The following is a 24,491-nucleotide window of genomic DNA, read 5'->3' as shown; positions in this document are numbered from 1 at the left end:
GATAAACCAGACAGTGTTTGAAGGTGACGCATATTTCAATTACATTTATGTTTCCTTACAAATTTAATTTTTATAAATTATTTATTGATTTTATCAACATTATACAATGTAAATTTCACTAAATAAAATCCTCACTCTAGCAAGAGTGCTATTTTCTTTCATGTTACTCTGTGTTTTTGTAAAATGTTTCATTAATAAAGAAAATTAAGTCCTGAACTGCTAATCTATACTGCAAACATAAAATGGATAGATTAACTTTCTGACAGTGAATCATGATTGAATCATGATTCAATGTAAATTAAGACAGTGAATCATGTTGCTGTCTTATAAAAACAGCAACAGATATCAGCACTCGTATAATAGAATTAACATTAAAATATTACAGTAATGTAACAAACATTACACCATGTGCATGGTTTCTTTTAGTATTTTTAATTTTTAATATCTTTATGCAGTTTAATTAAATAATTAAATCATAACTGAGGATGCGGGATCCCGTGAAAGTACTTTTATCATAAAAATAATGCAAGATATGTCTTATCTCAATTTCATGGTACTAGGTCATTTACATTAATAGAATTTAATATATATATTAATTAAATCAGTACAACTATCTAAATCAAAACTGCAAGTTTTGATTTACATATTGCCATGGACAGGATATGATGTAATACACTTAATAAAATAAGCTACTTACCACTTCATAATTTGCTTCAAATCCTATATATGTTTTGGTAGCATTATTTCTATGCCTAACTAACATCTTATTGTTTGATGACATGACAAAAGGTGGCGAAGGAAGGTTAATTCCACAGTGCCTTAATAATAAAGGAGATGAAAGCGTGTGACCATCATAAACCTGTAAATATAACAAATTAAGGAACTAAGTTTAAAAATATGTATTGGAAAAGATTTTTGTGAATTTATAATTCAATTACATTTATGTTTCCTTAAAAATTTAATTTTTATATATTATTTATTGATTTTATCAACATTATACAATGTAAATTTCACTAAATAAAATCCTCACTCTAGCAAGAGTGCTATTTTCTTTCATGTTACTCTGTGTTTATGTAAAATGTTTCATTAATAAAGAAAATTAAGTCCTGAACTGCTAATCTATACTGCAAACATAAAATGGCTAGATTAACTTTCTGAAAGTGAATCATGATTGCTCTTAATGTAAAATTTCATATTGTTTTGACATACTAAATTTACAATCACTTTGTACTTAGCACAAAACATGAATTCTTTGTATAAAAAATAATAATATGACTGTCAAACGAGAAGCACAGAAATATTTTGAGCAAATTAACTCATCACATTCCTTTTTCAATTAAAAATACCACTCCTGAACAGGATCTAAGGTCAAAATTTACTGGTTGAAGGACATAGTTACTATTATTCTATCATGGAGTCAGCATTTTTTTTTTTTTTTTTTTTTTTGCTGCGATAAATTCAATTCAATTACAGTTCTGAATAAGATGGTTAACTATATCCTTTAGAACCCGATACATCTGTGAAACATAAAATATCTCAGAGAATCAGCCTGAAAATTAAGAGGTTGGAACTAAGGATAAATGCCATAAACCTATGTTAAACCGAATCCTAGTGGTCACCAAGTTAAAAATGCTGAGTACAGTTTCTTGGCTAACTATTGACATCTTTTAGTCAGTGGCAGATAGTAAATACAATTATACAAACTGATTCCAAATGAGGATCAATATTTATAATAATTCTCTTTTATTTTTTAGAATCAGCTTCTGCTTCTGTAGTAGCACATATTGCTGGGATTAAATATAGTTATTAAGGTTTCCTACAATTACAGCATTATCAAAATAATGAATCCAAAGACTTATTAGGTAATGGTAATCATGATCATTTTCTTTGTATACATATATTAATTTTAAAAAAGTTTTTTATTTTACGTATAATTTTCTTTTATCTAAACAAAAACAAAAGTTCAAAAACATCTAACAAGGCTGTAAAAAGGCTAATTTTAAACAGGATGAACTTATTAGATTGGCAGTGATGAAGTGGAATAAATAAGAAGTTGGTAAGAAAACTAAATTCTCTTTAGAACTGAATCGGTTAGAAGCAAAGGTTTTTAACAGCTGACCAACTAAAGATAGGTCATGAAGACCATGGCCTGAAAAAATTACAAGACATCTTCAGAACTGAAGTTCATTTTCAAATTAATATGTTTATAAATGTTACATAAAAATAAGTACATAAAAAAATAAGATTATTTTGTTGTATAATAAATATATCTTTATATACATAAAAATTACAGATAATAAGCTGGAGAATTAACACTTTCATTCTTTTTTAAAATTATTAATGACTCATACTTCTTTATATGTATACTACTACTCTATATGATGTATACTACTTTATTGATTTAACATACTTTAAAGTTTGCTTAAATGTAGCATAAAATTTACTTTATGAAAGGAATTGTATAAAAATCTTGCTAAAAATTCTACAACTGTTGTTTATATAATCTAATTATGTAATACAGTCTTTTCATTACATGTTAATTATATTATCTCATTAAGCAATTCATTTTTTTTATACTTTCAAAATTTTCCAAACATCAGCAATCTCCCTAGCATAGATTAAAGAATGAAGTTTTAAAATTGTTAAAATAAAAAAAATTGTTTAAATAAAATTGTATCATTCTACAAATAAAATTCTTCTAATTTATACAGGAATAATTATTATGAAAACATTTAAAATTTCAGTAAAAATTCATAAAATGCATACCTCCACAGCATCATCAGAGCAGTTATTTTTACTGTCTGTCATAAAGTGGGTAAAAGTTAAATTAATAAGTCTGGAAGCAGGTACTTCTATTGTCCAAATGCAGTCATCATTCGACTGATAACGATTTGGATAGTTACGAGAATGTATCTTACCAGACAATGATTTAACAACACCACCGCATTCTGTAAATAAGAAATACACAAATTATAATTACAATGATAATATTTTTAATTTTTTAAATGCTTTTTTTATTTTTCTATTAATTTATACTTTATTGTTATTTTTGAACTTATTATTTTTATTTATTAATAACTTAAGCCACTATTAAAAAAAAAATTAAAAAAACGCTTTCAACAACACATCCATTCTTTAGTTACTGTGATAAAAACAATAAAATTTCATAATCTTTACCCAGCATCAATATATATCATAATTTGGAAAAAATTATTTAAAAAAAAAACCAGCATAACTAAATTATACAAATAATATAACAGCTGAAAAAACAACTTATAAAAATGGTCACCAAACTGATATCGATCAATGGAAAATATTTAAATTTAAATAAATAAAATCTCTACTCTCAAATATACTTAAACAGTAATTTGTCTCTACAATATGTGAATAAAGGAATAAATAGAATGTTGGAATGAACAACCAGAAAAGTGGGTGACTTGTTATTTACCCTACAGGTTTTATTAAAAAAATTGTGTAACTTGCACTAATAATATGGAAGAATTCTTGTGTAGATCTGCGCAAGAAGACCAACTTTTCATTACTTTGATGTGTATAAATATTTTATATAATTTTTGGCACAAGAAATATTCAAAATAAAAATTAAATAAAAAAAATAAAAAAAAAACTTTTTTAAATTTAATATTGAAATACATTTTCTGTTTATAAGAAAATTAAATTTTTACAACCATAATTTGATGAAATAATTAAAAATAATGAGTAGACCTCACACACAATCATCAAGTTTAAACTAACTCACCACTGTGACTCACTGCATAAGCGCATATGAAAAATATGCCAACGCACAGTGTCTATTATCAAACTTAAATTGAGTTAACTGAAGAATGACTTGACCAATCTTCATCAAATTTCCTCATACATAACTTCAGATACACTAGAACAGCATATCCAAATTTCAATGAAATTGATCTAGTAGTTTTACAGATTTTCAAACCACATATTTTTTACATAAGCTCATTTAACTATATATATATATATATATATATACACACAGTGTATCACTAAGTTCTCCAGGGACTTTCATAACCTACTCTACTCATGAAAATAATGGAAAATATTACACGCAATAACCTTGAATAAAATAGGTCCCAGAACCATATTTACAGTTCTTTTTTTAGAAATATGGGGTGAAAACCAGTAAATTGGGATAAAAACCCCTGTTTTTTTATAAATAAATAAAAATTACTTAGATAATAATTTTTTATTAATGACAGAAATAAATTATTTGAAAAATTATTATTTCAAAGTTGGCAGAAGAGTATTCTAAAAGTGGTCAACAATGCACAATACTGTATTAGTTTTTTTTAATTTTTCTCTAAGATACTTTAAGTATATCAAGTACTGTGAAATGTGTTGTCATTAGCAAAGGTTTTCTGTGAATTTTAGTTTGAATGTGACTGGTTTGAAATTGAAGTAATGCCTTACTTATTTACAACAGAGGAATATGCTGATATGGATTGTATTATGGGTGTGTATAATGGTAATGCTACAGCTGCTAAAGTAGAATATGAAATACGTTTTCCAGATCGCAGAATTCCAGAGCCCAAAACACAATTAATGCAACTTTTCTCAAACTTCAGGAAACAGGTTCACTATCTATTATTCATACCACCTACGAACGATCTGTTCAACACGACACTGTTATTGATAAAATTATTATCGATGCAATCCAGGCATTAGTATTTGACATATTTCTAAGTGAATCGAAGTTTCTCTTTTAACGGTTTATATAACACTTTAACAAAACAAGCGTTATCTTGTCAAAAACAGCAACATCTAAACCCAGGAGACGGTCTGCTTCGCTTGGAGTTCTGCAACTGGTGGAATACAAATCGACAACTCTACAAGTGTGTTTTACGTACAGACAAGCCAAATCTCATTCGAGATGGTGTCAATAACTTACACAATCAGTATACATGGGCAGAAGTAAATCATCATGAAACAGTGGAAGACAATTTTGAAAATTGTCTTCCACTGAAATCTTCCACTTGAAATCTAAAACTTTTGTTAATCAGCAACTCATGAAGAAATGAATAATACTAGTAATAAATAGTAATAAATACAATAATCTAGTAATACAAGTAATAAATGGACTTATACTCTATCCTAATATTTCATGTAGACTGTTGAATTAATAATTGTATAAGTACTTGATATAAATAAAAACTAATATTTTTCAGCATTGTGTAACTGTCCACTTTATTAAAATATTAGAAGATCATATCTTACTTTCAAATGAAATAAGTTTAAATGAAGTGCAGCAAAGAATGTGTATATGTAATTTATGAAAGAAAGTCATGTGGTGTCCACATTAGATTTTTCTATATTAATACCATCACAATTATTACCTTTAATTTTATAAATTCCACACACATTGTTTATTTTACTATTATTATTATTTTTGTATTTAAAATAATTTTCATTATTAGGTTTACATGTTGGTATTGGCATGCATGCATGCACGCATGCACATCCACACACCTACCCACATGGATAAGAATATTCAATTATTTAAAAATATGGTTGTTGTAATAATTACTTACGAGATTTAACAGCTTCGTAAGTAGCTTTAAAGCCAGGACCAGCATAGCTACCATCTGTAGTAAATTTGGCAAAAGCATAATTGCTTGAACTTGTAACAATTACAGATTGCATTTGGTTTGAACATAATTTTTGTAATGAAGGAGAATTTTCATCTGGACCACCAAATATCTATAAAAGAAATGTTAACAAGCACTAAGAAAGATGAACAAAAACACAAATTTGTGGATGAATAACACAAACATATCACACTTGCTGTAAGAAAATGATGCAACAGAATAAAAATCATCACTATATGTTAGAAGTAAACAAACTTTTAGTTGTTATTAACTTACAAAAATCTCAAGTATTATTGATTTTTGTTTAATTCATGTTTGTTTTAGCTCAAATTGTTCTAATCAAAAACAGATGAAGGTAACTGTAGTCTTATCTTCACTTGTCAATTTCCCAAATTGTGTTAAAACAAGGAGCTTTTTTTATAATTATATTTTTATTTTGTTAATTGTACAGATTAACTTAGTAACAGTAGCGTGCAAATTCATCCAAATACAGGGAATTTTTTATCTATTTGTATATTGTGATTACATTGCTTGACCACATCTACTCTTTAAGTTGTTTCTGCAATCTGAGGTTATTATTCTTTGGCTATTTAGCAATTTTCATGTTATAAATGGTGTTTTGTGAAAGTAATTTCATTTTTTTATTACATAATCATATTTTCATATTTTTTGTTCTGTCTTGAATATATAATAATGGACATAACTCCAAGAAAGCATTTGAAAATTGTTTCTCTTTTTGAGAATATCAGTATGACACAATTATAAATAGCTTCTGAGTGTGTTGTTGGTCTATTGACAGTGAATGCTTTTTTAATTATTTAAAGAAAATTGTTTTTTTTCACCTCAAAGGAAAGGCAAATATGGTGGTAAAAGAAAAAATACTCCAACACAGGATCAGTTGTTATTAGTGAGAAAAAGTAAACTTGATCCAAAATTATCATAACCATACATCTCCAGAATGATCGACCTGAGACTGTACAAGACTACACTTCATTTACATTCATATATATCATCCTCTGAAATAATACGTTACTGTGGTTCCAGAGGCTAGACAGAAAAAGAAAAAGAAAATCCAAAATTATCTGCTGTGGGCTTAAATCGAGAATTAGCATCCAGTGGAACAGATTACTTGTGATAACTGTTAGATGCAGACTTCAGACTTCTTTTTAGCTGGATGGAAAGCGAGTCGGCCAGCTAAAAAGCAGCTTTCAACAATAGCAATGTGCAAAAAGGTTCTTGTGTGCCAAAATACAGGCTAACTGAAAGAAGACTGGAAAAATACCATGTTTTATGAGGAGTAACATTTTTATGTTCAGGGGCAGAGGGTTCCATATATTAGAAAAGCATCAGATGATAGTTCATCACCGATACATTTCCAAAAATCAGTTAAACATCCTCAGAAAAAATATTTTTAGGGCTGATTCACATTTGAAGACCCTTGTTCATTACTTCCAGTTTATGGTATGTTGAAAAGTAATGGATATATCATGACTCTGAAGGAAAGGGTTATCTGACATATTGTCAAAAAAGTGAAAAAACGTTTTTGAAGAGGAAAATATTAAAGTGCTCCCCTGGCCTGTATAACAAAATTCCCTAGTCTGTAATATTAAAACTAACCTTACTTAAAGCAATATCGGTATGATTTCATGAAGAAATAAAAAAACTGTCTGGTACACTTCTTGAACTGATACCAAATCATGTATGTGAAGTTATTAAGAAAAAAGGGCATTTAATTGCATTTATTCACAAATTCTGCAAGTATGATTTTTTTTCTAAATAAAGTTACTTTTTAATTAAATAACACCTGTGTTTGGATATTAATTTGTGCAATATTGTAATTATCTTGTTTCTATTTCTTTTGTAATTTATTAACTTTTAATTTAATAAAGCAGATTATTATTATTAATATGGTGTTGGAAATGGTGAAACATATGTATCAATAAACATGAGACAGAACACTGAATTTATAAAATGGGAAAATCATTACAGTGCCTTTTTATCAAGACCAAAAAAGAGTTTATGAGGAAATAAACTCCTGAGGAGAGTCATCAAGATGGTACATGCAATGCGACCAATGAAATAGCTGTTTTATAAAAAAAAAAAGTCTCCAGAACCTGAATTATTATAAAAAATCTTAATTCACTTAAAAATCATGGCTGAAATCTTCAAGAAGTATTGATAGTGGATGAGGAAATCTCTGAGGAATGGAAGACAGCTTTTGTCCCATCTAATGAAAAAAAGAGGAGAGATTTTAATAAGGCTAAAAGCGTAATCATTACAGTAAGAAAATTGTATAGGAGCTTAATAAATAGGCTGAATGAGAAACAGACATTGTTGACAAAAATGTGATTTCACTGCTGGACAAATTACGGATAACAGATGCTTTTTTAGGTACTTCACTGAGAAAAGTATTAAGCAGGAATCTAGAAATCTATTTAATATTCATTAATTTTATAAAAGCTTATGACATCTTTCCTGCGCAAACATATTCCACATACAACAGAACAAAGTTTATAAAAAGAACATATGTACATCAGCTTCATAAAAGAACATAAATCATTATTTAAGAAAACAAATTATTTACTTGATTCATTTAAGATGACCAAAGGGCTTCTTCAGCAAAGCTGTTTAAATTATACTTTAATGATGTTTAGAAGGATAAATAAACTGTGATGGAAACTGATATGAATGGCAATCACCCCCAAGTACCACCTTTTATAGACAAACAAGTACGATGAATATCGTATTACTTCCTAGTACAAAATAAAGGAAGTATCGTGATTGCAAAAAATTTTGATTTCCAGATTTCAACGGAAATATTCAATTTGATCATCCCTGAATCCATCTTGACTGTTTCAGGGTGACGTCTGTATAAACATATGTATGTATATACATACGTGTGTATGTATCTCGCATAACTCAAAAACGATTAGCCATAGGATGTTGAAATTTTGGATTTCGGATTGTTGTAACATCTAGTTGTGCACGTCCCCTTTTGATTGCAATCGACTAAACCAAAAGTGTCCAAAAAAGCCAAAAATCCCAAAAACTTTGGATTTTGGACTTTTCCTTAACTGCAGTAATGAGCCCTCATTGAGAGCTTTTCAACAATATATCATAAGTAATACTTATTTTCATTGGTTCCAGAGTTATAGCCAAATAAAATTCTAATTAATGAAATATTCAGATCTTAGGGTAAGGTACATACATTGGTTTGAGACTTAATCTCCTTTTTTTTAACTTTTTTTTTTTAATTTAAATATATTGATTTATTAATAATTATCAACCTTTCATTGTAAAAAGACTTTTATGATGAATAATAAATTCAATAATAACAACAATAAAAAATATGAAAAAATATCAGAAGTTTTTATGAAATAAAATTATGACCTTTCATTTTTTTTAAATTAGTAAATGTAATTTAATAGGTAATCATATGTGTCCACATCAGATTTTTTCATTTGCTAAAATGACAAGTATGATAAAAATGAAAAAAATATGACAAAAATCATATTAACATCATGATGAGGAAATTGACCAAGGACGTTGAGGAAATTTAATTAAAAATAAATTAAAGAACAAGTATCAGAGCACTAGCATAGGTGAAAAATCTGCAGATTTAGGGGCAAACAATAGAGTATGAAAAATAATATAAATATTTATATTTTTTGTGAGAAATATGTAACAGAAAAATATACTCCAATGAGCAAAGGGAATCAGATTAAAAGATAAAAACACTGAGAGTACAGATTGTGAAATTCATTTTAACACAATCACTAGACAGTATGCAGTGGAAAAACATAGGAAATGATAAAAAGGAATAAAAAATGAAACACATCTCTTCAGATGGGTTTTTAGAAGAAATTGTTGTGCCTCTTGATTATAAAAAGGATAGATTCTCCAAGAAATGTTTAATCAAAATTTCCACAAAATCAGTTGTTGCTTTGGTAAAATAACTTTCACAGGATGGATAGAATAGAGTGCAGTACTGGACCGATGAAAGAAGGAAAAAGAGCCTATCCTATGAAAAATCAAATACATAAGTTAACATTGTTCATGACCTAGCATTAAGTGTTAGGAATGCTGTTGTAATTAAAGTAAATGACATCTTAAATTAAAAATCTACAGTAGTCAAATATTGCTACACATCATACAATTCATACTTAAGTAATGGAAAAATGTGTAACTTTTTATTAAATTGCAAGGGAAGTATTCAGAAGACCAACTCATACAGAAACAACAACACTAAAATTTCTCAAAATTTACACTGTCCAATCTTAAGTGAAGAGATTTTGTAGTAAAGAATTTATCAAAATGATTTTGCCTTAAGGTCCCTACCATGATAACATAGACTGGTAAGTGTATATTATCAGGCAACTGTAAAGATTAATCCAGCTGCTTTCCATTTACTCAACAAAGTACCAGATTTCTTAGAATGTATTTTCATGTGTTCATTGTAAATCTTGATTTATGCAGTGGTAAGTTAAAATGACAGACACAAGTGAGTATTCAACAGAAGAATAACTTGTTGCTAGTGTTTGGTGCATGAACATAACACAAATTAAAATATGTGGCAAATTTGTTCAGCATTTTGGTAAGGAAATCCCATCATTACTAACATTCCAAAATTGGGAAAAATCCTTTCTCTTTTCCCACTTTCAGGTCAGTCGTAGACTTGGAATGCTTGGGACATCCTTCCAGTTGATTGAACAGCTCAGATATTGTTAAGAAATCTTGTTTATGATCTGTTCTTAAATCGACCAGGTAAAGGTCTTCAAAGCTAAATATTTCCCATTCAACACTTAAATAATGAAAAAAGATCTTAGGTAAATCCTTTAAGTCTACTAATGTTAATGAGCTTTCTTGTTGGAAAATTGCTTTAATCAGTTTGTATATACTTGATTGACATTTTTACAGCAAGACGGAGTTTCAGCTCATTCTGCTCATTTTGGTAAGGAATATTTTAAATGAACATTTTGAATAGCTGTGGATTGCCACCAGACTTAACAACCTGTAACAAATTCCTCTGGGGCAAAATCAAAAGAAAAAAATTTCCCATTTGCAACTACGGAATACCAATGAAATGAAATTTGTCAAAGACTGCTTTCATGACTTTGATCCTTCAAGATAGAATTGAATATCTAAATATACTTGGCAACTGATAAAACTGTGTGCAGACAATGGAGGAACACATACAGATATAATTTAAATTAAGTTTTATGTGCAAAAATATTAAATAAACTAATAATAAATGATTTATAAATATTCCTTTATATAGAAAGAGGCTTTGTAACATGTAGATTAAGTTATAATCTGACTTAAGTTGATCATTTTTCTTCTCTAAAAATTGATTCTCTTTTATTTTACAGATTTAAAATAAAATTATCTATAATTTTTGTCATGAATATAGTTTATTCCTGTTTAATTCTGATTTGTATCAATCAATGGACAAGAAAAATGAGGCACATTTCAATCAAATGCACTTAATGTCATTCCAATTTCATTTCATCTAACTTTCTCATTAAAATAAATAAATATATGATACACTTACCTCCAACCTATCAGCCCAGCAATCATAGCTCTGTTCCAAATTGAAATCAACGATTGTAATCATAACACTGTGTCCTAGTGGTACAGATATATACCATTCACATATGGTTGAATGTGGGTACGGATTAGGATAGTTGGGAGACTGAAAATGCCCGAATGAAGTTCCAGAAAGAATACCACCACAGCCTATGCATTAGATACAAAATCAGTAATTACAGGAATCAAAATTTTAATCAGTTAATTAGTAATTTAAAAGAATAAATATTTAGACAATTAATTTTTATAGTGATTTTTATGTTGCTTGGAAATTAGAAGATCAATGCTGATATAACTATAAAATATAGTTTATATAAAAGGGTAGTTTTAAAAATACAACCATTCGGTTTTTTTACACTTATAGTTGAATTAATTATACAATACTTACACATTTGATTAAATAATTAATGCAAAACATGCACACGCACACACCCACACACAAATATATAATATATATATATATATATATATATATATATGTACGTATATATGATTAGAATTCATATATGGTTGTATGATGTTATATGTCCATCCTAAAATGCTTCATTTGCAAGTTACAGCTATCTTATTAGGAGTTTATGGCTGAAATCTTGTTAGGATTTCAGCTACCCTGGTGAAATGTGGTCGAACTGAAAATTTTAGTACATTAAATAAGATTTCTTATGGTTTTTGACCTTAAAATTGAATAGAATATGTCCCAGAAAAGTACCTACAGTTTTTTTTAGAAATCTGGGGTAAAAACAAATAAATTGGAGTAAAAAACCATTTATTTATGTTTGATGTGCAATTACTTTGTTAAATGGGCAAAAAACACATAAAATTTATAAACAAAACTTGTAGAGATTTTAATCCTGAACAAAATGGTTTAAAGATGAGGTGAATAACACAAAGAAAAGTTAGACAAATTCAAATTTTATTTAGAAACAGTAAACTACACCAAAGTACATTGTACGTACCATTTTATAATAAATGTTCAAAAATGAACTCGGCGTATTCAAAACCTTACCTGGTATGCTTTTGTACTGGTTTTGTTGCTCTTTCTAGTTCTTCTGAGCTGTCCTTAAGTTGCGAAACTGCATTCATAATATAGACAATTAATTCCTCTCCAGAATTTATTTTTGTTTTGTATACAATATTTTTCATCCATCCCCAGATGCAAAAATCTAAAGGTGATAGATCATATGATCTTGTGATCAGGTGATTATTAGGCCAGGAATATGGTGGACCTGTGTGACCGATCCATTTCTCAGGAAAAGGATGATTTAAATAAGTAGAAACAGCACAAGAGAAGTGGGGAAGCATGCCAATGTGCTGGAAGTACACTTTGCATCTCAGTGTTAGAGGAACATCTTCAAGCAGCTGCGGCAATTCTTCTTGAAGAAAGTGCAAGTAGACCTCAGCATTCAAGCGGACAGGTAAAATGAACAGTCCAAGTAGCTGATTGGGAAGAAGTTCACAGCATACATTGACGCTAAATTGGTGTTAAAAATTTTAATTTAAAGCCTAAATTGGTGCCTTCTGCCATTTTATGAGGATTTATTTCTGTCCATGTATGATCAATGCGTAAGTTGTTGATGCCCCCTCGAGTGAAATTTGCCTCGTCGGTAAACAAAACATATTTTTATAGAGTTGTCAATTTGTATTCCACCAATTGCAGAACTCCAAGCAAAGCAAACTGTCTCCTGGGTGTAGATGCTTTGAGGTTGTTTTAAATGTCCAACAAACCTTGAAAGTGAAACTCCGATCCGCTTAAAAAGATGTGCACTGATGCCCAGGCTGCATTGACAACAATTTCATGTTGGACAGATTGTTCATAGCTGGTATGAATACTAGATAGTGAACCTGTTTCCCAATACTGAGGAAGGTCACATTAATTGTTTTGGCATCTAGAATCCTGTGATACAGAAAATACATTTCATATTCTGCTGGTACAGCTGTATTATTATCATTACACTCCCAAAATGAATACCATATCAGTGTATTCCTCTGTTGAAAATAAGTATGGCATTACTTCAATGACAAACCAATCATGTTGAAACTAAAATTCACAGAAAACCTTCACTAACAACAGAACAGTTCACAGAACCCAACATACTTAAAATATCTAGCAGAAAGTTTAAAATCTAATACAGTAATACACATTGTTGATCAGCTGCAGATTTCTTTATTGCCAATTTTGAAATAATAATTTTTCTAATAATTTATTGTAGTTCTGTCATTAATAAAAGATTATTATCTAAGCAATTTTTATTTATTTATTTTTACTTTACAAATGTTGTGTAATTTTCAATTTTTTCCTTTAATCTTTTAATGGCAACTTTTAACAGTAAATTTTTCATATCGCCAAAAAATAAATTGGTTTTTATTTACATTAAATAAGTACTTTTCTGACAAATGAACTAATGAACTGTTTATAAATAAAATTCAAATCTTTCTAACTTTTCTTTGTTTACTTCAACTTATCTATCACCATTTTGTACAAAATTAAAAATTCTATTAGTTTTTTTTTAAGTTTTATATATTTATTACCAATTTAACAAAGTTATTGTATGTCAAACATAAAAAACAGGGATTTTTTATCCCAATTTACTGGTTTTAATCCCAGATTTCTAAAAAAACTACACATATAGTTCTCGATCTATTTTATTTGATTTTTCATATCAGAAACTATAAGAAATCACTAATTCTGCCCCTTAATTAACGTTCTAAAGATTTCAGTACAACCTCATTCAACCAGGGTAGCTGAAAGCTGAGAAAAATCTTTCACTAGCTGTAACTCACAAACGAAGCATTTTAGTAGATATTTATTTGTAGTTTTTCCTTTATTTTCACAAGTAGAATAGGTTATGAAAGTCCCAGGAGAACTTCATGATGGACCCTCCTGTATATATTTGCACGTTTTTATATATGTAATATATATTTATTCATTACAAATTAGTAAAAATCACATCTTTAAATTACACAGAAATTATAATTCCAAATGGTCCCTACAAAGCTACTTATAAAACTCCTTTGCTAGTGGAGTTACAAGCTGCACTTGTAAAGCATCATGAAATTGTTGTGAAACCCTTTATAATGTGCTTCAATAATACATTTGATCTGTGTTCTATTTGGTGTCTGTTATTTTTGTCAGATTCATTGTATTTATATATATATCATATAGTTTCAGAATGTGAGATTTGTTTTTGTATGATAATATGAAAAATTAGCATTGTATAGTTAATACCTTTGCGTGCACGTGAAGATACACTAAGTAATTAGTGTAATCATGCACTTTAATTTGTACACTCCTGGATTACTGTCTTCATCAGTATGCATTTTGTTAATATGCTGTACAATCTTTTTTACTTTCTTTTAGGTGTAAAAAGTGACACAGTAATCTTCTCTCCTGAAATTTTAGCAATTTTATGAGTATTTTGGTTGATCGAACTAATGTTTGCCATTAGTAAAAACATCAACTGAAAAAATATCCAAAGCTAATATTTACCCACCAATATCCACACAAAACTGCCAACATTATTAAGAAAGAAGGTTACTGCATAAATCTTAGAATCACAATCAAAATGCACAATATTACATATCTACTAGCAAAACATTCACTGACTAACACAACAACCCAAAACTATAATATTTGTACCAAATATTATATCAAGTAGACTACATGCAAATTCACAACCACAGGTATAAAGAACATATATAAACATTGTGCACAAGACATAATCAACATTTTTAATCTTTACAATTACGATCTGAGAAGAAAAATATTAACTTCAACATTAAAATTTTACACACAACACAGAAGAACCAAGATCTCAACTAACTTGAAAAAGCATGAAATTGTTTACTCAGTGTATTTGACAAAAATAAGATATAGAAAAGATTAAATATATTATTTGACCACATATTACAGGATTTCCTTAAGTACTTTAAGAGATGTAGCATTAACAACAATACCCCACTTCACAACCATACCTTCAGATATCCACTGAAGAAATGCTGCATAAATATATCTGAGAAGATCATCTAGAAGTACTGGGTGATTCAAAAAGAACTTCACAACTTTAAAAGCACTTAAAAATTTATTGAAATAACTTACAGATTCAACTGAGGTCCCATTTCATAGAAAAACACATCACATTTGTCACACAACATTCACTTTCGTTTGATATGGCTTCCATATATGACATATAATAAGACATACATCCCACCTAAATTCAATTTCATTTCAGACTCTAGCCAGCAAGCCGGGCATTACCTCTGCCGCTGCAGTGTTAATTTGAAGTCTTAGCTCAACAAGATCAACAAGTGGTACATAATCCGATCTTGTGGTGAAAGGAAACCCCACAAGAAAAAATCTAGCAGGGTCAAATCTGGGAAACGAGGTAGGCCAAATCATCAACCTGGAAATTAACTGTCAAGAAGATCTCAAACTTCTAGGAGGTAGTGAGGTGGTGCCCTGTCTCGCTGATAGTAATGACATCCATTTTGGTAATCATTGTCTAACTGAGTAATAAGAAAATTTTGAAGCATGTCCAGATAAACAATACCATTTATGGAAGAATAACAGGCCATACAGTCATTGTTTGCTTACAGCACAAAAAACATTGATTGATCTTAGGGATATCATGAATAAGCTGCAAAGTTTCATGTGGGTTTTCGCTACCTCATATTCGGCAGTTATGGGTGTTTACCTTCTTACTCTCCCTCTATGAATCATGAGACCTTGCCATTGGTGAGGGAGCTTGAGTGCTCAATTATACAGAGTAGCCTGGACCAAAGGTCCAACCATATCAGAGAGGTATCTGCTGAGAACCAGACTAAGGAATGATTACTGAAATAGGGCAGCAACTCTTTCAGTAGTTGTTAAGGGTGTAAGACAGGACGACTTAAACGGCCATATCAACATCACTCAGTCCTCTGAGTACTGTGCAGCTGAAAGCAATAGAAAACTACAGCTGGTTTTTTTCCCAAGAAAACGTAGCTCTCTGCATTTTCATATAGCAATGTTGGAGGTGCTTTCCTTGGTAAAATATGGAGCTATACTAGTCTCCCATTCAGATCTCCGGGTAGGGACTACTAAGGAAGGGGTCACCAGAAAATTAAAATGTATCATTCTATGAGTTGGAGCATGGAATGTTAGAAGTCTAAAAAAGGTTGGTAGATTACAAAATTTAAAAGGGAAATGGATAGGATAAATGTAGATGTAGTAGGAATTAGCGAGGTTGGTGGAAAGAGGAAAACTACTTTTGGTCAGGTGATTTTATAATAATTAACTTAGCTTCAAATAATGGGCAGGCAGGAGTGGGTTTCACAATGAACAAGAAGATGGGGAAGAGAGTAGAGTATTTCAAAATGCATAGCGATATAATCATTGTAATAAGGATAAAATCAAAATGAACTAACAATGATTGTTAACGTCTATATGCCTACAAGCACCCATGATGATGATAAGGCAGAGCGTGTATATGAAGAAATTGATAAAGCAAATAAACACTTAAAAGGAGATGAAAATTTAATAACACTTGGAGATTGGAATGCAAGCATTGGAAAAGGCAAGGAAGGAAATATAGTGGGTGAATACAGGCTGGGCAAAAGGAATGAAAGAGGAATGATTTATAGAGTTTTGCACGAAGTATAATTTAGTAATTGCCAACACCCAGTTTAAAAATCATAATATAAGAATATACACATGGAAAAAGCCAGGCAATACTGCAAGGTATCAGATAGATTATATCATGGTTAAGCAAAGATTTAGAAATCAACTCGTCGACTGCAAAAATTACCCTGAATCAGATATTGATAGCGACCATAATTTAGTGATAATGAACTGTAGATTGGGGTTTAAAAACCTGAAGAAAAGGTGTCACATGAATCGGTGGAATTTCGAGAAGTTTGATGAAGAGGTGGTAAAGAAGATTTTTGAAGAGAACATTGCAAGAGGTCTGAGTAAAAATGATAAAGTAGAAAATGTAGAAGAAGAATGGGAAAATGATAAAAAGGAAATTCTTAAATCAGCAGAAGTGAACTTAGACGAAACAAAGAGAACTGGTAGAAAACCTTGGATTTCAGAGAATACATTGCAGCTGATAGATAAACGTAGAAAATATAAGAATGCCAGTGATGAAGAAAGTAAAAGGAACCATAGAAAATTAAGAAAAGTGTTCAGAAGTGGAAAGAGAAATGAACATTGGTAAAATAGATGGAGCATACAGGAAAGTTAAGGAAAATTTTCGGGTACATAATTTAAAATCTAATAATGTGTTAATCAAAGATGGTACAACTATTTATAAAATGAAAGGCAAAGTTGATAGGTGGGTGGAATATATTGAAGAGTTATATGGAGGAAATGAATTAGAAAATGGTGTTATAGAGGAAGAAGAGGAAGTCGAAGAGGATGAAAGGGGAGAAACAATACTGAGATCTGAATTTAAGAGAGCATTAAAAGAGTTGAATGGCAGAAAGGCTCCTGGAATAGACGGAGTACCTGTAGAATTAACGCGGCATGCAGGTGAGGAAGTGATTGATATATATTTATGAAAAAGGGGAAGTGCCATCAAACTTCAAAAAGAGTGTTATAGTTATGACAACAAAGAAAGCAGGAGCAGATAAATGTGAAGAATATAGAGCAATTAGCTTAACTAGCCATGCATCAAAAATCTTAACTAGAATCCTGTACAAAAGAAATGAGAGGAGAATGGAAGAAGTATTACGAGAAGACCAATTTGGTTTCAGGAAAAGTATAGGGACAAGGGAAGCACTTTTAGCGCTCAAGATTAATAATAGAACGAAGATTTAAAAAAAACAAACCAACATATTTGGTATTTATAGACCTAGAAAAGGCATTTGATAACGTAGACTGGAATAAAATATTCAGAATTTAAAAAAAATTAGGATACAAATACAGAGATAGAAGAACAATTTCTAACATTTACAGCAACCAAACTGCACCAATAATAATTGAAGAACAAGAAAGAAGCCGTAATAAGAAAGGGAGTCCGACAAGGATGTTCTCTATCCCCGTTACTTTTTAATCTTTACATAGAACTAGCAGTTAATGATGATAAAGAATGATTTAGAACAGTACAAGGTGAAAAGATAAAGATGCTACGATTTGCTGATGATATAGTAATTCTAGCTGAGAGTAAAAAGGATTTAGAAGAAACAATGAATGGCGTGGATGAAGTCCTACGCAAGAACTACTGCATGAAAATAAACAAGAACAAAATTAAAGTAATGAAATGTAGTAGAATAATGAAGATGGACCACGGAATGTGAAAATAGGAAGAGAAAAGATTATGGAGGTAGAAGAATTTTGGTATTTGGGAAGTAGAATTACTAAAGATGGACAAAGTAGGAGCGATATAAAATGACAAATAGCACAGGCGAAAAGAGCTTTCAGTCAGAAATATAATTTGTTTACATCAAAGATTAATTTAAATGTCAGGAAAAGATTTTTGAAAGTACATGTTTGGAGCACTGCTTTATATAGAAGTTAAACTTAGACTATCGGAGTACCTGAGAAGAAAAGATTAGAAGCTTTTGAAATGTGGTGCTATAGCAGAATGTTCAAAATCAGATGGTTGGATAAAGTGACAGATGAAGAGGTGTTGCAGCAAATCGATGAAGAAAGAAGCATTTGGAAAAATATAGTTAAAAGAAGAGTCAGACTTATAGACCACATCTTAAGGCATCCTGGAATAGTCGCTTTAATATTAGAGGGTCAGGTAGAAGGAAAAAATTGTGCAGACAGGCAAAGTTTGGAATATGTAAAACAAATTGTTAGGGATGTAGGATGTAGGGGGTATACTGAAATGAAATGACTAGCATTAGATAGGGAATCTTGGAGAGCTGCATCAAAACAGTCAAATGACTGAAGACTGATGTGAAACGTTGATTCATCATTAAAAATTACATTGTCTAAAATTGTGTCATTGTCTGCAATTCTATCTATCTTTTCCACATAAAAATGCACCCAAGCAGCACTGCCATCATCTGTACTACGTGCAAAGCTTCTTTGAGTTGTTCCACAGCAGCTTCAAGAATGCATGGGCGTCCTGGTGATTTTGTATTTAACAGAATTACCTGTCCCAACAAAGGTTTGGTGCCAGAGTATATTGTATGCCTACTAGGAGGTTCCCTACTTTTTGTCTACCAAAATTACATGTAACAGCAGTTGCTGACTGCAAATCATTTAATCATAACGCACTGCAAATATGCAGTGTGTTATGATGATTTAAATGGGTACTAGTAAATGTACCCATTTTTAGCAATACCAGTGGCGAAATTCAGTACTAATGAACTATAAGACAAAATTTGATGTGTTTTGCTATCAAATGAGACCTCTACTGGATTTGTAAGTTATCTAAATAGATTTTTATGTTTTAAAGTTTTGTAGTCTTTTTTTTATCAACCAGTATAATCTCCTTATAATTTGAAAGCAAGTTGTTAATTTTTAAAAACACTACATAGATTAGAAGAATGGTGAGTGCTAGATGAAGCAACATAAAAATATAAATAAATAAATATTTTATTTAGATCACAACATAATTATTCACTATAATGGATCACATCAGCAATGGTAGGTATGCTCTATTTCATTAATAACAAAAGGAAACTGCTCCAGAATTTATTGGAAGTATCAAGAGAAACTATGAAAAATCTTCATCAAAGCAACATCATAAAGTACAAATTACAGAATAAAAAATATAAGTTGTTAGAGTTCTATGTTAATACATAGATATATTATAAAAAATACTAGTACTACTTTATGAAAATAATCAAAAAGTAAAGATTAGTGCCGAATAAATATATTTAACTGTGTACCTTTCATAAAAGTTAATTAATAATCTGTAAAAAGATCAATTGTGGATTTTATGTTACATAACATATGCCAAACTTTACTGGGATTCAAATCTAAGGCCTTATAGAAGAAGATATGAGACACTACCACTTGGCCACTAGTATTGAATATCATTCAGGCAGTTGGTTGATTAAAAACTTAATACTAGTTGGATCTCTACAAAGACCACATGCAGAGCTAACATAAAAATCGAATAAACTCAACAAAAAAAAAAAAATTTAAGATGCAACCTTCCATGCTGTATATTCATATATAGTAATTGATATTCTGCAGAAATCATCTTTTTAATAGCATTTGAAACTTGGAAGGTTCTTTTACAAACACTCTTAATGAAGAAATGATATATTAATTATAACTCTTCTCACCTTTTCTTAGATCTACAAGCACTTTTTAAAAAATTATTATTACTACAATTATATATGCATAATCTGACCTTTTTCCTTGACTTACCTGCCTTACACTTACTGAATTGTGGTAAAAAAATATGTATTATAAAATAGTACATTATTTTAAAACAATAATCATTTCATATTGGAAAATATTTAGAGACAAGATCAATAACTAAAAGTAAATAAATAAAAATGTATTACAAACTTACTATGGTAATAATTATTCAAACTGTGCTGTTTCATCACTTACAAATATTTCCCTCAATTTAAAATTCCTTGGATAACTCTTTAAAATTCCTTCTTAGTATATAAGGATTGTTTCATGTAATTTCAAATATGTTGAAATTCTTGTCATTTACCTTTTACCTTTTTTCTGGTTATCTTTTACCTTTTGTTTGTATTATTAATGTCATATGATCCCCACAGATAGTAGACCATTAGCGTTAGATCAAATGATGTAAGGCCAGAAGATGATTTATTCATTAATCTTATATTCAAATAATTCCTAACTACTTGGCAAAAATGAGAAAGAGCAAGTGATAGTCAAGCACTTACAATTCTCTTCAATTTTGAAACTACACAAAACAATCCAAATACATCACTGGTTGGATTGTAATATATATGAGTATATATAGTATTCCAATATAGTTTTCCTCTTTCTACCTTTGTCCAACCAGTCTAACACAATCACCAAATTATAAAAAACACATCCATCATAAGTGAACATTTTTTTTTTAATTAGTGCTCTACTACAAAGGCTATTAAAAACTGATTCTCTGAATAGTATTTTATCATTGTTAATAATTAAAATTCAGATAAAATTAGTAAACTGCAGAGTACTTTTTATTATGGTACTTGTATAAATACTCAATGTAAACTCTTACATTCCTCATAAGTTGTTTTTAATAATAAAATGAAAAGCGAACACAGTATAAATCTAATTGACTCAAATGTAAAACATAACTTAAAAACAATATGTTAATTTGTACATGAAAAAGCTTACATCCGACCATAATGGATAAAACTGTAGTAAATGTGCATAATTTTTTTTTCCGCAATAAAAAGTTAAATAAATAAAATTATTTATAAACTGACCATGAACGATCCATTCAAGCCTGAAACCTTTGCTGTTACCATAATCATCAGAAAAAAACTGTATCGTCAACTTATCAGCAGAAGAACTAATAGGAGAATTTGGTAATAAAGCTGAGCAAAAACGTCCTAACACACTGCTCTGTGGATTATCCTCAAAATATTCAGAAACCTTAAAAAAAAATTATTTAAAAAAATTATGTTAAAAGAAAACTTACTCATATGCTTTATGAGTCAGCTAGACCTTTAGGAATAAATAAATTACACATTTTTTACTGATACAACTAGCTTACAGATATACTTTATAATTTTTTTCCCCTAATAATCATGTGTTATGATTTACTGTAAGTTAGTTCTGTCATCTCATATATGTGCAATCAGCATTTAATGAAAATTGTTTTTTCATTTTTCCATTATATTGTTCATATATACCTAATATATAAATTCTAAAGTTATTTATTTTTTGTAACAGCATCACAAGAGAACCAACCAACTGCTGCTGACTGCTTTCAAAAAATTTTCTGGATACGTTTGTGTTATCCCAGGGAAGATTTTAAGGCCTAACCTTCTTCAGGGTTAAGACATTAAAGAAAAAAAGGGAAGATATTCATTAAAGAAAAAAAACTATAATGAAAAGAAAAGAAAGAAATGAAAAGAAAAACAAATTTTCTAATGAAATAAAAAAACTAATTTTTTTTCTTTAATGAATATCTAACAACGATGATGATAATGAAAGCATTAAGGATCCAAGGGCTCTGCCCCCTGGCTGCAGCTGGATGAGCTAAGTGTGCCCTGACTGGCTAACATATATATATTAGTTTTTCTTATTTTTTTTTTTTAATCTGATAATATCCTTAACAGATGGGTATTTTCAACAGTTAACTTTTACAAAAGCTTGTTAACTAACAATAAAACCATGCATGAGTTTTGAAATGTATTTTAGAAAATAAAAATCTATGTGACCTTCAAGTTACTTAAGTGAATAAAAAATATAAATAAAGTTCATAAATTATACACTAACTGCTATCACATAAATAGTCCAATAGTGGAGTGTTTCACTGATAGACTTTCTAAAATATTAGATTAAAATAACCAAATATCACTAAATTATTTTTCTTTGTATATTCTTAATGATAAATTATAATATTTATCTAAGTTATAACATCTAATTTAATTCTAATATGTTGAAGGTCAATATAAAATTATACAAATAACGACTACAAAAATTAACCAATTATCTATGTGAAACTCTATTAAAAGTTGTTAAAAAATATTCACAGTACTATAGACAACCCTAGCTAAGTACATCAATTTTTTAAACAATATTCTTAAAACACTGTGTCCTTAAACCTCTGCTAGGTAGCAATAATCAGTAAATGGTTGGGTGATTTTTTTTTATGATTAATTCACCACAGTAGCTCGATGCTTATACATGGGAAATAAACTGGAAATTTTATAGCATATGAAAAATGCAATCCTAACTGGGATCAAATCGTGGACCTCCAGAAAAAAGGCTGAGACACTACCACTCCACCATGGTGTTCAGTGGAATGGTATAATATAGTTGTTCAATTATATTTTGTAAAGCTGGTATCCTGAGGTTTTCTGAAATTATCCATACTGTATTAGATCTACTGAGGTAAGATAAAAATCACGCCTAAATCATAAATTAACAGGCATTAAAAACAAACAAAAATAATAACATCCTCAATGTTACATTTGTGATACTTTTTTTCAGTTAGAATTTGTTTAGAAAAATTAAACAAGCGTGAATGATTTGTCTAATTAATACCAGACATCATAATTCTCAATGGACTACGGGAGGCAGGGTCCTTGGTAAAAAGGTTAACTACTCTAGCCTATTCTGACAAGAAAGTTATTCTTTCTCACTGTCCATTCCTTTTTCTTATATCCTTGTATTCTTATTCTCTATTACTTATAGTGTAGGTATAGACCTGACCAAGCTAGCTACTTCACAAAGAAGATGTTTATTTGCAGTGAGGATGTTTCCAAGGACTAAATGGTGAGACGGTGCATCCTTGGTGTTGCCTGATGAAAACTGCCGTGGAAAACACAAAAACTCAATATCTGGACAGTGAATGAAATGACAAGTTCCTATTGGGTTAATCCTGGCTTTCAATCCTTTTCAAGATAAAAAAAGCTATAAAAGTAAGGTTTCTGGGTATACCAAGCATAAATATAGAGTACAGCCTGCCAACTGTAAAAACAGATGAGGTGTAAACACCATTATCACCCGAGAAAGTGGGTGATCTCCTTTCAACTAAGTCCAGATCCTTAATATCCTCCCTAACTGTAAAGATGTTACTCATGAACTTACAGTGATAAATATCACCTTGAACGACTCCATTATTTATATAGTAGTTTGATATTCAAACAATTGCGAAAGAAAAAGTAGAAAGCCATTCTTTAGTATAGATGATGTAAATACTTAGATGCTGTAGTATGGAAGAAACACTACAAAACCAAATGAAATGACCTATGGTCTACCTACCTCAAATATAATTGTTCCAATAAGCTAATTGACAAATTGCATTTGCAACAAAGCCTACCAGCAAATCATACCAAAGACACTGGAGGTAGTAATATATGACTGTACAGCACTACATTTGGAGACAAGTCTTACAGGTATGTCCTTAGATTACACGTACCTCTTTGGTTATGCATAGACATGCAACCAGTGAAAAGTTTGCATGTACTGTAATTGGGAAGATGTATGAGGTTTGATCAAAAAATGCACGGAATTTTTTAATTTCCCAGGCTGTATAAGTTCGGCAGGAGAAATGGGTCCCATCTCTCCATCTGCTGCGGTCCGCAGCATTAAGGGCCGACAGATTCATCAAATTATAGGAGATTTGAGGAGTTGGTGTGGAAGGTTGCATGGCTTGCTGGGATGTAGCCTTACTCAATTCCTGCCGGGCCATGGTG

The 24,491-nt window shown here is 30.0% G+C and overlaps 1 protein-coding gene across 1 annotated transcript in view; it reads right to left on the bottom strand.

The window, feature by feature from the left end:
* Cubn (Cubilin) overlaps positions 1-24,491 on the bottom strand; it is a 134,887-nt gene that overhangs the window by 17,289 nt on the left and 93,107 nt on the right. Inside the window, exons 28-32 of the mRNA XM_075376127.1 lie at positions 21,549-21,717; positions 11,170-11,354; positions 5,562-5,730; positions 2,767-2,948; positions 698-859 (exon numbers count right to left, since the gene is read on the bottom strand). Coding sequence (XP_075232242.1) covers positions 698-859; positions 2,767-2,948; positions 5,562-5,730; positions 11,170-11,354; positions 21,549-21,717 — 867 coding nt within the window. The remainder of the gene's footprint in view (positions 1-697; positions 860-2,766; positions 2,949-5,561; positions 5,731-11,169; positions 11,355-21,548; positions 21,718-24,491) is intronic.

Source organism: Lycorma delicatula, chromosome 9 (assembly GCF_047948215.1).
Source record: "Lycorma delicatula isolate Av1 chromosome 9, ASM4794821v1, whole genome shotgun sequence".
Taxonomy (NCBI): domain Eukaryota; kingdom Metazoa; phylum Arthropoda; class Insecta; order Hemiptera; family Fulgoridae; genus Lycorma; species Lycorma delicatula.
The sequence above is the reverse complement of the archived record's forward strand: the minus strand, read 5'-3'. Positions and strand labels throughout refer to the sequence as shown.